Genomic DNA, 13,487 nt, shown 5'->3' with positions numbered 1-13,487 from the left:
GCGTGCCGGTTGTGCCCAGCTTTGATTACTATATTTTAATGCGACTTGATTTATGCTCGTTTCAGAGAAGAGCGTGTCAACTCTTCAGTCGTTAAATATTTTTTGGGAAGTCGGCAGCTTTTCGGAACTCCAGTCCTCCGTCCACTTCCTCCCAACGTCCACCTTTTTGCGATTACCAATCTTTTCAATTGGTGCGCAACGCGGGGCTTCTGGACACTGCCCACGCACTTCACCGTCGATAGTTGCGTCAGGCCGGACCGTGTACCGGGTCACGAGGACCGGAGTTCAGAGACCCCGCTCTAAATTTAGCCACGTAGGCTTTCGCGACCGATCTCTTACGACTTACAATTGATTCTTGGGTAAGATTGCGTCCGTAAAATGTGTTTCGCAAACAACATTCCCTCCTCCAGCCGACGCAGCCAATTAATAACGTTACGGGAGCAACGTGCCAGTTCAGTTCCTGCTTTGGCACACCGTTGTTTTGGAGAGCAATCCACAACGTTTCAACAATTGGGTACAAGGGATGTTTCACTGGCATCGTCAGGGTCGGTTTACACAATTGAGACTCTACAGGACAGTGTTCCGAGCAAAAATTACATCAGTGTTAACCGTTAGCGTTGTTTGAGGTTCGTACAGTAATACTGTACTGTGATTATCAAGGTGCCAATGCTTTCTGTGAAGCTGGCATGCGTTTCCTCTATTGATTTTAAGCGATATTTATGCAAACATATTGAAACGGATCCTTCTCAACCGCTTTGTTCAGATGTTGGGAGTTTATTTGAGGTAACCGTGTGGCACAAAGAGTCCCAAACGCTGAGCTGGCATCGCTGTGATCCTGGGTTCAAATTGAGGCAGCCGCCTGGATAAAACTGGGCACTCAAGTGCAGCGAGTTGTTGTGCTCACCAATGACTGCACACAATAAACCATCTCAGAACATTTGGTTCTGCACTTAATTTAGTGAAGTGCCAGTCCTGAGAATGAACAAAGCATTGGTTTGAGTCATAATATAGATTTATATTATTATTTTGGGCTACATCGCGTAAATATAAATCTGTCATTAAACCCGCCACCAGTCGACACAGCCAATTAGTAAGGTTTGTCATGTAAACAGAACATGCCAATTCGTTACTAGTACAGCGCACCGGTGTGTTGGAGAGCAATCCACAACATTCACAATCTGAGCACGATGTTTCTCCAGTAATTACAACTAGCTTCATCAGGCGACAGCCAGATTTGAAATTGGTCGGGATAGCCTACGTGTTAAATTGGTGTGACTACCATGCATTGAACATTATTCCCATGTAACAGGGCGTTTGATAAAGTGCTCTCCCCTACTGTATGGGACAGAGATCACTTGAAGGAATTTTTAGAGGTAGTTCTGTGATATCTGCTTGCGAGGGAAGTTCTCGAACCCGGACGCCCCGTGACCTCTGAGAATCGAGGATATCGGGTACAGTCAGGGTGATTTTGTCGTAACTGACGCACAGATGTCTCGGCGCGGAAATGTCGAGCGCCATTCCCATCCTGACAATTGGCCTCCTCCCGCTCCGCAGGTGATGCGCTTCATGGCGGACAGCACCATGAGCCCCATGCAGGAGTTCCTGCTGGGAAGTTACGTGGTGCAGCGCGCCATCAACATCCCCGGCCTGCGGCAGGAGGTGCTGTGCCAGCTCGCCAACCAGACGTGGCAGAACCCGGACCCGGCGAGCGCCCGCCGGGGCTGGCTGCTGCTCGCGAATTGCCTCGGCTGCTTCGCCGTGCCGCCCATTCTGCGACCGTACCTGCTCAAGTGAGGCCCCCCCCCACACCCCCCGTGGCACCCAGTGCCAAGGGCTCGTGGTGGGCTCTATGATCAGGGGTGGATAGCGTCGCCACCTGTCCTGGTTTTTCGCATGGTCGTTCTCTTGTTGAGGGAGCCTTTGTCGTGGGAGATCTGTAAGTCTTCCTCGGGACATTTAAAGTGCCTCTGTATTTGTCAGTTAATTGACGATGCTCCACGAGAGATGACGCATTGCGGTGGACTGTAGCTTTCCCCGTCTTCTGACATTGCGAGATATTCTTGTCCTCGTGATATGACCTGGTCCTTTCGTTGTTTGATCTTAGAGGTGGCAACCCTCATGGTGAGAAACCTATGGCCCATGGTGTCGCATCCGCCCCTCAACTTCTTTAGTGCGTCTGGCGGCCATGTGAGGCCTTACACTTCAAAAGGGCCCCCAATCAACGCACTTGCCCGTGACGGCAAGCACCTTAGCCACCCTAACTGGCTACTAGAGTGGAGGATTTTCGACCTGCCAATACTGTATTTGCACTTTTATATAGCCCACTTCAAGGAAGTCTTTTATCGTTATAAATGAGTTGGTTCAAGGTTATTTAAGCAATATGGTTTATCGTATGACTCGGCTGATAGGGTGATGATCACCTCGCGGCGAGCTTCATCGTCGCTCGTGTTTCGTTATTTCTTTATTCCACTTGGGGGCGGCAACGCGGGCCCAGCGGCGTCGTGTTCACAGCTTGGTCGCAGAGGTTCGCGGTTCGATTCCAGCGGCCGCCCCGATTTAATAGACCGGGTGCGTGAACCGTAAAATATATGTGCCATCCGCCTCACAGTGGCTGTTAATGATCCCGCGACGTCGTTCTTAAGAATAGACAAACGCGGGGTGGTGGTCCAAAATTTCTCAATGTAAAAAAAATTACCAACTTTTTAAAATGACCCACAATTGGAATATATTTAGAAATCATCGCCCCCCCCCCCTTACTCCACTTCTGTGAAAACCTGGAAAAGAGTCGGGAGACTTGATGAGGCTTTCCTGGGTACATGAGCGTTTATTAAATACGAACATAAAATAAAGACTGAACTTGCTTTACGTTACCGGTTTAATAAAATATCGAGCAATGTCTCTATATAATAACTTGATAATGAATGCGAAGGAATGTACCGTGCAGTTGTCGCGCACTTACAAATGTTAGACCCGACTTCTGTGGCGCCTCATATGAACCACTATTACATAGCCCTATTGAAATGGGAAATTGGGCCCAGGAATGCATCGCTAAGCATATTATGCTAATCGTGGTAGGGTTGACTTCCGTATAGCAGTTTCTACCCAGAATGCAGTGTGCCAGCAACATTTTATAATTTTACTTTGAATACCAATTAGTTGATGGAGGAATACTTGTCTGTTGCTCAACGGCTACTAATTAAATACCCATCATGCCCCATGGTGTAAAGCACCGTGTCCAATTCTTATCCACTCAGTCTCTCCGATCTCTCTAGTTATGCGCTATGAAGAAGGGCCATTTGCTTTAGCCGTTGCCTATTATACGTTTTCATTCAAGGTCACAGTGCTGTTGACAAATGTGTTGAGGTTGCACGATGACTTCGGGATTGACGAAGAAAATTAATGGGAAATAAAATGTGAAGAGCGCACAAATGAGCGTGGAGAGACGCGCGCTTGGAATGGTAGAGAGAAGACGCATAGATCTGGGAACAAATGCAAACGAGAGACATTGTTATTGACCGACTGTCGCCTCTATCAGCGGGCAGTCGGTGAATCTCACACATTCGCGATCATATTTAGAGTTGCGCTCGCTTCAGTACTTCAGCGACTACAAGCGCCTCGCGTCCCACCTCAACCATTCCAGTGGTCCTGCTACAGTGTAGGCAAGGGGACCCCCACCGGCAGCTGTCCCTATACGGCACGAGGATGTGCGCTGTACTGGCCTACAGAACGGGCCATTGTCCTGCCAGTAAGGGGGGGGGAGCAGGGTGGGGGGCGGGGTGTTGCGAGTCGCTTCTCAGAGTTGGCACATAATGAGTTGGGCCACGATGCCGGCACGTGCGGCCCACTCGCTGTCAAATGGCGCCACGGGGATCTTTTAAACGTCCGCCTGGAAGCGGCGATGGTGGTTCCCGTGGGTACCGGGCGTGCGTTCGCGAATTCACGGTCGCCCACCCAACCCCCCCCCCCCCGCGCCTCGCTTTACGCGCAGGTACGTGTCGGACCACGCGATGAACGGCTTCAAGTCCCTGTGCCAGCGCAAGCTGATCCAGGGGGCGTCCGAGGCCGTCAGGGACCCCGAGACTTCACGCCAGTTCCCCTCCACCTTCCTCGAGTGGACGGCGAACCAGCGCTGTGCCCGCACCACCGTCAGCGTCCACTCCTTTGACGGTACGGCCGGCGCACAGATTCTGGCAGTGGGGGTAGGGGGTTGGAGGGGACCAAACAAAACAACAACAACAACAACAACCGCAAACTAGCTCTCTCGCTCTCTCCGTTTTGCTTGCGATGTTGCGGAGGCACGAGGTACGTATGCGTGCGTGTTGAACTTCCTTCGCTCGCCCTACGTAGCCAACCCTGCTTATCGGAGGTGCGGGGGACGGACGACAAACTGCACAAAAAAATGGTGGAAAAGAAAGGAGTTTTCAACTTAGATTTAATAGTGCATAGCTCCAGTCGCTTCTTAATATCGCAAGGAAGATGCGTTCCAGACGGCCGCGGAAGCGCATCTGAAAGCGCGTGACGCAGCGACCGTCTTCGTCCGATGGTTGAGCCAAAAGCCGCTGCTGCTACGGCAATGAAGCGGAGTTCGCGTGGTTGATGGTTTATGCTCCTTGACGAGATCAGAGTAGGGAGCAGAAACCATCACGCAAACTCCGGCCGCTTGTGTTGGCTCGCGAACAAGCGTCGCCCATAACCAAGTGGGAGAAGAACGGCCGAGTAACTTGACAGATGCAGTGACCGTATTTGTTCGATGGTTATCCAAAAGCTTGCTCTTTTTCGCGAGAAGGTTGTCGAGTTGCAGCTTTCATCCCACGCCCACGCAGAGGTCGGCAGCCTGTCGCGGATTGTGCCACCGTGCGTCTCGCCGATTCTGTGTGTGTCACGTGTCGTTCGGTACGGTGCCAGATGTTTTCGCATCACGTGCTGGTATCAGTAGCAGCAGCAGCAACAGCAGAAGCCGTCCACTTTAGTTAGTCTAGGGGAGAATACGATCTGCTCCATTCATTCTCCGAAGGAGCTGCCAGCACGTGGAGCGGAACATCGGACAACGCGCAGTACAACCCCCCCAGAAGACGCGTCGAAAAGTTGTTGCAACAGGACCAGCGAAAACCAACCCAGTAGATGAAGGTGTTTGTTAAACTGATAATTGTTTTCTACCGAAGCAAAACAGCTGTGGGATGGCCAGGAGATGGCTGTACAGTATTGGATTCTTGAATCGATGTGTCCAAAGCTTTGAGTGTTACCGTATGGTATGCACGGACAATAATGACTGAGTGACTGATGGACATTTTTACAATGACCGATAATGGTTAGAAAGCTGAAATTTGGCAACAAAAATACATTTGAGTCTACGCTTATAGCTAAATAAACCCCAAAAGTATTGTTTGTGTCCGAAGAAGATACTGCTGACAGTATCCGTGTCCTGTGTGTGTGACCGTGGCTGTGATAGACTACAGTCGCACACACAATGTCACATTGCAGCCTGGAATGTTCATTGGTTTCATTTATAGGGGCAGCTTCAACCTAACATTCTACGCTGCTTTACATCTCATGCTAACCATTGCCGTGTGGATCAGAGGTCACACTTTCAGGAATCTCAAGAGGTAACTCTTCGATATCCACTTCCGCAAGCCATTCTCTGAAAATACACGTGGCTGCTCTGCTCTGCTCTGTATTCTGGAATGGATCCTTCATGTCTGTGACCTCATGCCAATAGCACATGTTTAACAAAAATAATTGAAAAATAAAAACTAAAATACACTTACAACAAAAAATAACGTCACTTCCAGTGTTCACACACACACGCACGTCTATAAAGTTAGAGTTTACAAACGGGAATGTGCGTTTATGAATAGTGTACAGTACAAGCTTAAATATTAACAAGCATCTGATAGGGCACTGTTGGCAGAGGTAATAATTGGGTGCAAAGGTTGGCAATACTTGCGCTATAAAAAGTGCTAACTTTAGCGCCGTAGTGTACTCAGGGCGTGGAGCATTCTTGATGCGATTTTTGTCACAGCGTCATTGTCCTTGTCGTCATCACCGCCAGTTGTTTAATATCAACCGTTTAGACCCACTTCCTCGCCCACTGGTCTCCATTCCAGTTAGGAATTCAGAATTGTTGATCCACACGACAATTTGGAAATATTTTGGTTGCTGAAAAATGAACCACGTATTCACTAATAAAGTTCATCGTCGCTCCGGGCAACTGTCGTTAACATCATCGGCCACGTCACTCGAGACAACCACCACCGTAATCATTATTCTGTACAATCATCATCATCATCATCTCCATTTCATGGTCATCATTATCATAGTTGACAACCACCACCATCATTATCACTCCTAGACAACCATCATTATCCACGATTCCACATTCCCATGCCAGGGGCGAGTTTAACCATAGGACGACCACTATTGAAGTCTCCACAAAGCGACGCTAATTTGATCAATCCCAGTGGGTGGACGACGGGCTGAGACAACCCCCAGCCAGGATTTAAACTTTAACAACCTTCCGTCTGCTGAGCAACCTGACCCGGCGCGTGCACACGGCAAGCAGCCCACCAGCGGTGCTTTGCAGTGGCTCAAACCTACATCGTAGATGTGAGATCAAGACGCAGCCCTGCAATTTGCCCGCTCACTCACTGCGGTGCTGGAGGAAAGGCCTCTACGAGAGGGAGCTCTCGAGAGCTCCTCTCTCAAGGGTATAATACCAGGCTCTATTGGCACGGTTCATTCGTATTTGTTTTGATTGCCATGGTTCGTAAGACGAAGGATCCATTCGTAATTCTTTCATAGCGCAGTGCACCTTGCGCTTTCTTGGCGAAATCTGGCTTCGAGAGGTTGCAACCGTGCAATCTGTGCTTGAATGTAACGTAATAATATATTCCAGCCATCCTCAATCTATTCACCGATGGACGTAGGCCTAACCCAACACCGTATCGGTCAATATTGTTTTACAACCATACTTCACTATATTGGTCAGTGCGGGCTGGTGAAAGGGGTGAGGTGGGGCTGGAAACCGGCTTTGATATCAAATGCTGCCCGGTGTCAGCCACGGCCAGGAATTAAACCCAGGTCGCCGGGTTCACGGCGCGGCGCCGGCTAAACCACCACCAGCCCTCTTCCTCCTGCTGCGTTTCGAACGCAACGCGGTCGACAGAGTGTCGTCGGGTTGAGGAGGGGCCCCCTTCAGCTGACACCCTTCGCCCTGAAACCACCTGCCACCGATAGCTGAAGCCCACGCACGCGGTTTGAAAATTGGCGTGGGAATGTGCGCGCGCGTGTGTGCGCGTGTGTGCGTGTGTGCGTGCGCGTGTGTGCGCGTGTGTGCGTGTGTGCGTGCGCGTGTGTATGTGTGTGTGTGTGCGTGCGTGTGTGTGCGGGAAGCGGTAGCGCAACGCTTTGTGCGCTGCGCTTCAGATCCGGCAACCCGAATGCAATTCCCTCTCACGGCCAACACCAGTGACGATTTTCTAAACCGGTCCCGGGCCTCCCCTAGGTAGACTCGCCCTCAAATGAGTACCCGGTGCGGTGTGTAAACATCACCACTGGGGAGACAAAGGCGGTCGGGCGTGGTGCTGGCCACCCACCCCCTCGTGTGCCGTGCCGACATAGGTGCTCGCTAACAGCACTTGCCCCTACAGTCGGTTTAAGGCTATAAGGGGGTTCTTTGTCTTTGTTTTGATCTTTGTCGTTGTTCAGGAAACGTGGCCACCGTGGGGCTGGACTCGTGGACCACGGGGGAGAAGCTGGGGGAGCAGGTCCTCCGCCAGAGGTCGGTGGATCGAGAAGGCCCCGTGCCGTCAAGCTTTCGTCGCGAGAGTCTAAATGATGATTTTAGTGTGTACTGTCAAGTTTTTTTCGTGTCAAATTAGGTAGGATCTCTTGTCTAACGGAGAGACGGGGATCATTGCCTGTGAACGTGTGGGTGAATTCACCAGCGTTGATTGGTTCAAGCGAGTCTGACACTTCTGATGAGACGACATAAAATGTGCACGTCCTGCGTGGCATGTTTTTTTCTCTCTATGAAATGGAACGTATAATCGAATTTATAAACATGGAATATTTATTGCACGAGAGCGACTTCTGTAGTTCCTGCTGAACGACCTCTCATCTGACTATTATTCACTGATTAGAATTAGGTAAGTTCCAAACTTGTTTGGGACTTCCAAGAGCCTCCTCTTGGCAGAGAGGGAGACTGTTGGAGACTCGAGGTGATCAACGTTGGGATGCTGCTGCTGCTGCTGCTACTGCTGCAACGGTTATCACGCTGGACTTGCAATGCAGATGTCACCGATTCTTTCGCCTGGCACGGCAGTCGAAGCAAGGGTGCAGGTTTCTTAAATCCATCCCCCACCCCCCTTCTATCACGCAGCAGTACGAATGGGGAATGCCACAGTTAGTCAACTGGCAGGTCGCATGTGGTAGGGTAAAGTGTGGGTTCTCATTTTTTTTAGTCCAAGATGTCTAGCCGCGGTGGACAAGTAGGCCAAAGTGTGTTCTCCAGAGGGTGGCCGTGCAGAGCTTCCTTCAGTGGAGGCCCTTCTGCCAGCGGGGGCGTGAACGAGCCACTGCAGGGCTGCACCTTTGCCTCCACATCTGCTGTTGTTGTTCGCCGGGTGAATCGGCGTAGAAGTGCAGTCGACGTCACAACGTCAGTCGGCAGTGTGATAATAATAATTGCACTTTGTACAGCATGTCCAACAGCATCCCGCAACGCTGTACATTAATAACATGCAAGGACCAATTCCCCTGTACGCGGGTGGCTATGCACGCTGCGAAAGAAGCCCCAACGCACGCACGTACATGCCAAGCAAGTGAAAACCCTACTACAATCAAGTCAATTCGAAAGATTAATAAACAAATGAATAATGGCACCAAAACAAACAGCACAAACAATACAAAAGTAGAATTGCCGCCACAGGCAAGAAGTGACTGAACGAACGAGCGCTTTTTGGTGATAAATCAATCCCAATCGGTCTCAGGTTTATTCACCAATCAAGAGCGCTATTCGGTCATCATTGTATTGTTTTTTTTTTGCCTGTGAATGCCTATAACCTTGGACGTGAAGCGCGCCAAATGAAATCAATGTCCTCCACCCCCTCCTTCCTCCCGGACGGTCGCGGGGGCTGACAGGGGCATCTCGGAAGGCTGCCACGGCTGGACGATAGCGATGTATGACGCGGGCACGGGGCCCTGCGAGCTCGCGGGCCACGACTACGTCCTGGACCTGCTGGGCGACGTCGAGCTGCCACAGACTTTCCGCAAGCCGCCCTCCTACTTCCTCCACTCCGCCAGCGGATCCGGCCTGGGCCCCGGCTCGCCCACACCGCACGGTGGTGGCGGTGGTGGCGCCTTCGCCGGCGCCGGGAGCTCGCACGTTAGCCCGCAGCCTCCGCCGCCCCCGCCTCCTCCCCCTCCGCTCCCCCACCAGCTGAGCAGCAACAGCAGCCCGTGGGTGCCCGGCCGTCGAGCGACACTTGTTGACAATTGAACGCGTAGGAGGCTTTCGCGACCACTATCGTCCGTGACATAGGTTTTTTTCGGGTTAGATCGCGTCGATATAAATGTGTTGGAAAGCAAATCCACGAGATTGTACTGAGATTGTAAATGTTGTGGATTTGCTCTCCAACACACCGGTGTGCTGTACGAGTGACGAATTGGCAAGTTCTGTTTACGTGACAACCCTTACAAGTTGGCTGTGTCGGGTGGTGGCAGGTTTAACGACACATTTATATGTTCACGCGATCTAACCCAAAAGAACTGTATTATGGACTTGTTGACAACAACGACGATAACGGCTTACCTTATGTCACAGGGAGATTTACACGACGCCTCATTGCAAGACGCTTTGCAATGAAGATACATTTGTGCATAAGATGATAGTGCTTTCGGTAATGTCACGTTGAAGGGAAACAATACAATAATAAAATATATATGAAACAATAAAAATTCTCACGACGTTTCGACCATAACACAAACGGTCGTCATCAGGTGTTTGTGTTATGGTCGAAACGTCGTGAGAAGTTTTATTGTTTTATATATATTTTATTGTTTCCCTTCAACGTGACTTTACCGAAAGAGCTAAGAATATGAATTACTGCAGTCACGAAAGCTTTAAATCAAAAGATGATAGTGGTTGAAGTAAAGAATTGGGTAAGTAAAAAAAAATCAGGGACATCGTTGCCATGCCATGACATCATCGACATCCCCATGACGTCGTTGCCGCGTCGTTGGCAGGTTGACGACGGGAGGAGGCAGCTACGTGGAGTTTATCCCGCCGCCTCCAGGATCACTCGCTCCCACGTTGCCCCCTCGCTCCAACTACCCACCCGCGATGAGTGGCTTCGACCAGCGGGGATACCAACCACCAGGTGACCCCGTGACTGCTCAACAGCCCCCTCCACCATTTGAATTGCCGCGAGATTTGCAGCGCAAGGCCCACAACAATCGCATTGCCAGTATCAAAGTATCAGAATAAGTTTTAGCCTTTATGGCAATAAAACAGTTGGGTTAAGATGTTCAAATGCTAAACAGAAATCATGTCTGTGTAGTGAGTTCAACTGAGTTGCAGACATACTCTTTGGAGGCAACACATTTATTAACACCAACACAGAATAAGAACCTATGGTGGTGACCACCAGGCTAACTATGCTAATTACACCGTAACTGTTGTAGTTAGCCAGGTGGTGACCACCAGGCTAACTACACTAGTTACTACACTAGTTACTACGCTAATTACAACGTAACTGCTACAACGGACCGGACCACAGCTTGTGTCCGGGTCCACGTATTGGAGACTCTGTAGGACGTAGAACGTAGATTCTTCAGGATGACAACAGCAGCTGGTCCCTCTGGGGCACCCGGCTTATATCCTCTATGGCGTGGCTGGCTCCGCCCTTAGCCACGCCCACCTTCCAGAACCCTCGAGCAGGATCTCGACCCTGACACGTGACCATCCCTAGCCCCCACTTGGGGGCCCTGTGTAGACTCAACCGGTCACGTGTCCTCTGGGATCAACCAGAGTACCACAGCCTATAGTAACCCCATTCCCGTGGCCGGCACTCTCACACCCTATCCTATAGGGGTCGGCACTGCACACAAAGCGTGGTGCCATCCAGCACTGTCAGTCAGTGCTCCCCGAGCCTCTCTAGGGCCGCTACTGCACCCCCATATACACGTGGTGCCTGTGATGTCAATGCACTGCCCGCCTTGCCTCTCCAGAGCCGACATTACACAGTGACATCCGCGATGTTACTGTGATGTCACTACATCTGCATTAACCATACGCAGGACTTGTGGTGAACATGCATACAAAAACATGCTCTGGTAATATAAGCATTGTCTTTGAAACTGGGTAGTGTTTTATATTTTTTATTATTTTATTGTTTCCCTTCTACGTGACTTTACCGAAAGAACCAGGAATATGGGTAAAACTTATTCTTATAACAATCGCATCGTCCGTTGCATGGTGACGGTAGTTGCTGGACATCTGTTAAAAAGAGCTGTATAGCTCATCGGATTCCTCCAGTATAAGTAAAGATTCTTATTCTGCTCATTTTATTGGTAAAAAAACAACGTTGATCTGCTGACAACATTTAAGAAATAACCTAAGAACTGAAGTTCAAAGTAAATTAGGGCTTTGTAAACTGTTTCTGATGGCATCGTGATTACTTAGGGGCCGTCCATAAATGACGTCATGCACCTAGGGGGGGGGGGTCAGACATTTGTGACGATGTGTGACGAGGGGGGGGAGGGAGTTTGAGAAATGTGACGTCACATCAAAATGCGAAACTTTGAATAAATATTGACAACACGTTCTACTTAATTAAATAGACTTTTTAATAAATGTTTTCTCCTACAACATCAGAGTGCAGCGCCACATTAAATACGCACTACAATGACAATAGTTTAAAGCGATTTAAAGCATTTTTTTGGGGGGGGGGGGTAAGAGCTTTGTGACGTCATATTTGAGGGGGGGGTCTGACTTTTTGTGACGCCGTGTGACGATGGGGGGGGGGGGTTCAAAAATCGTCCAAAATCGCGTGACGTCATTTATGGGCGGCCCCTTATACGACCTCGTAATTTTCCTCGTTCATTTAATTACGTAATTATTTCTAGTCATTACTCGCAGTGTGTGGCATAGTAAGCATTTTCGGTTGTAACATTGTAACCATTTAAAATATCTACAGCAAGCAAATGTTGAGGAAGCTGCAGTTGAATGACTCGATCAAAGCAAAAATATATCATTCCATTTAATTTCAAAATACAATGACAAATTATGGGAAGCTGATGTCCCGATAATCGTCACGTCGTGAAATTTGATATCGTGAAAGATCACACTGTGAAAACCTTACCCACAATCCATGCATTCGCCTCTATCGGTGGCCGTCGCCATGGGTGGGTGTCACGAATAATCTCCATGCCGATTCAACAAATGTATCGCGATTCAGGGCTGTGATTCAAGAGTGGCTTAGTTTGCTTCGTCTCGTCCGTGTCGCTTCTCGATTTGTTTGCTTGATTCTGACCGGCTTAACGTGGCAAACTAAATTGCAGACACGTGTCTCTGCCGCGCCTCGCGTCAATGGAGGCTTCACCAAGACGTCTCCTCCCCGTGTCGTTTTTGTTGTTGTCACCATCGCAGCACCGTTCAACGGTCGGGGCGAGGGGTTTTCCGAGCACGAAATCAACCATTATGTGGACACGCTCTTCGATCCGCTCATGAGCCACGGGGTAAGGCCAAATGTGACCCTTTCCCCGTTCCGAGACGTCTGCAGGTTGCAGGGTGGCGCAAGCGGTTCAGCGTTCATTTTATTTAGGGAAGCGCAGCGCCGCTGTTTTTAAAGACACTGTTACTCACCGCAGAGAACAGTAGCCGCACGGGCGCTGCGATAGCTGGCGTGCCAAATTGTGCCACGCGCCCTCCCGCGTGGCCTCGCGGAAACCTCGCTACCGATTGAGTTACTTTGCTTAAGTTTTTCGTCCGTTTTCCGTTCCGATGACCTATACGTACGTCATCGAGAAGCAGAATCGGAATGGGGAAGGGGCCAACACGCGTGCACAGCTGACGATTCAAGCACCAATGCTGTATTGGCGCCGAGGCTCCCACAAATGGTCGCCGTTGATCTGACTCTAGCTGGCACGACGGGCGCTCGATGGTGAGGAACGCGCTCCCGTTTCCGCGGTCGCCGTGCAATCCAAGCGCGGCTTTCCGGGTTCGGGGGGAGAATAAAAACTCAACGAACGAGCACACACGTGGGGGCGGCCCTTATCAGCGTCAGGTCACGTGCCGATGGGCCCCACGCAACCATCACGGTGGATGTGGCGCAATGGATGTGTTTGCTCAGCGCACTCCGAGTACCCCAGCGACATTCGTCAAACAGAGCTCGCAATGCTAACGAAGTTGTGACAAAGGCAGGAGAGAGACCTCTTGCCTGGAACGTAGTTTTTTGTGCACACCCATTGAAAGCTTTGCCGCGGCTTTC

General features: G+C 50.2%; 1 protein-coding gene across 2 annotated transcripts in view; it reads left to right on the top strand.

The window, feature by feature from the left end:
• MYO15B (myosin XVB) overlaps window positions 1–13,487 on the top strand; it is a 79,288-nt gene that overhangs the window by 28,327 nt on the left and 37,474 nt on the right. For both annotated transcript variants that reach the window (XM_076072431.1, XM_076072432.1), the window contains 6 exons: window positions 1,555–1,790; window positions 3,989–4,167; window positions 7,705–7,777; window positions 9,139–9,456; window positions 10,243–10,376; window positions 12,647–12,735. In XM_076072431.1, the coding sequence (XP_075928546.1) occupies window positions 1,555–1,790; window positions 3,989–4,167; window positions 7,705–7,777; window positions 9,139–9,456; window positions 10,243–10,376; window positions 12,647–12,735 (1,029 nt within the window). The remainder of the gene's footprint in view (window positions 1–1,554; window positions 1,791–3,988; window positions 4,168–7,704; window positions 7,778–9,138; window positions 9,457–10,242; window positions 10,377–12,646; window positions 12,736–13,487) is intronic.

This window comes from Petromyzon marinus, chromosome 37 (assembly GCF_048934315.1).
Source record: "Petromyzon marinus isolate PM22_M1 ecotype Great Lakes invasive population chromosome 37, UKy_Petmar_22M1.pri1.0, whole genome shotgun sequence".
NCBI classification, from domain to species: Eukaryota; Metazoa; Chordata; class Hyperoartia; order Petromyzontiformes; family Petromyzontidae; genus Petromyzon; species Petromyzon marinus.
Note: the sequence above shows the minus strand (reverse complement) of the source record. Positions and strands in the feature narration are given on the sequence as shown.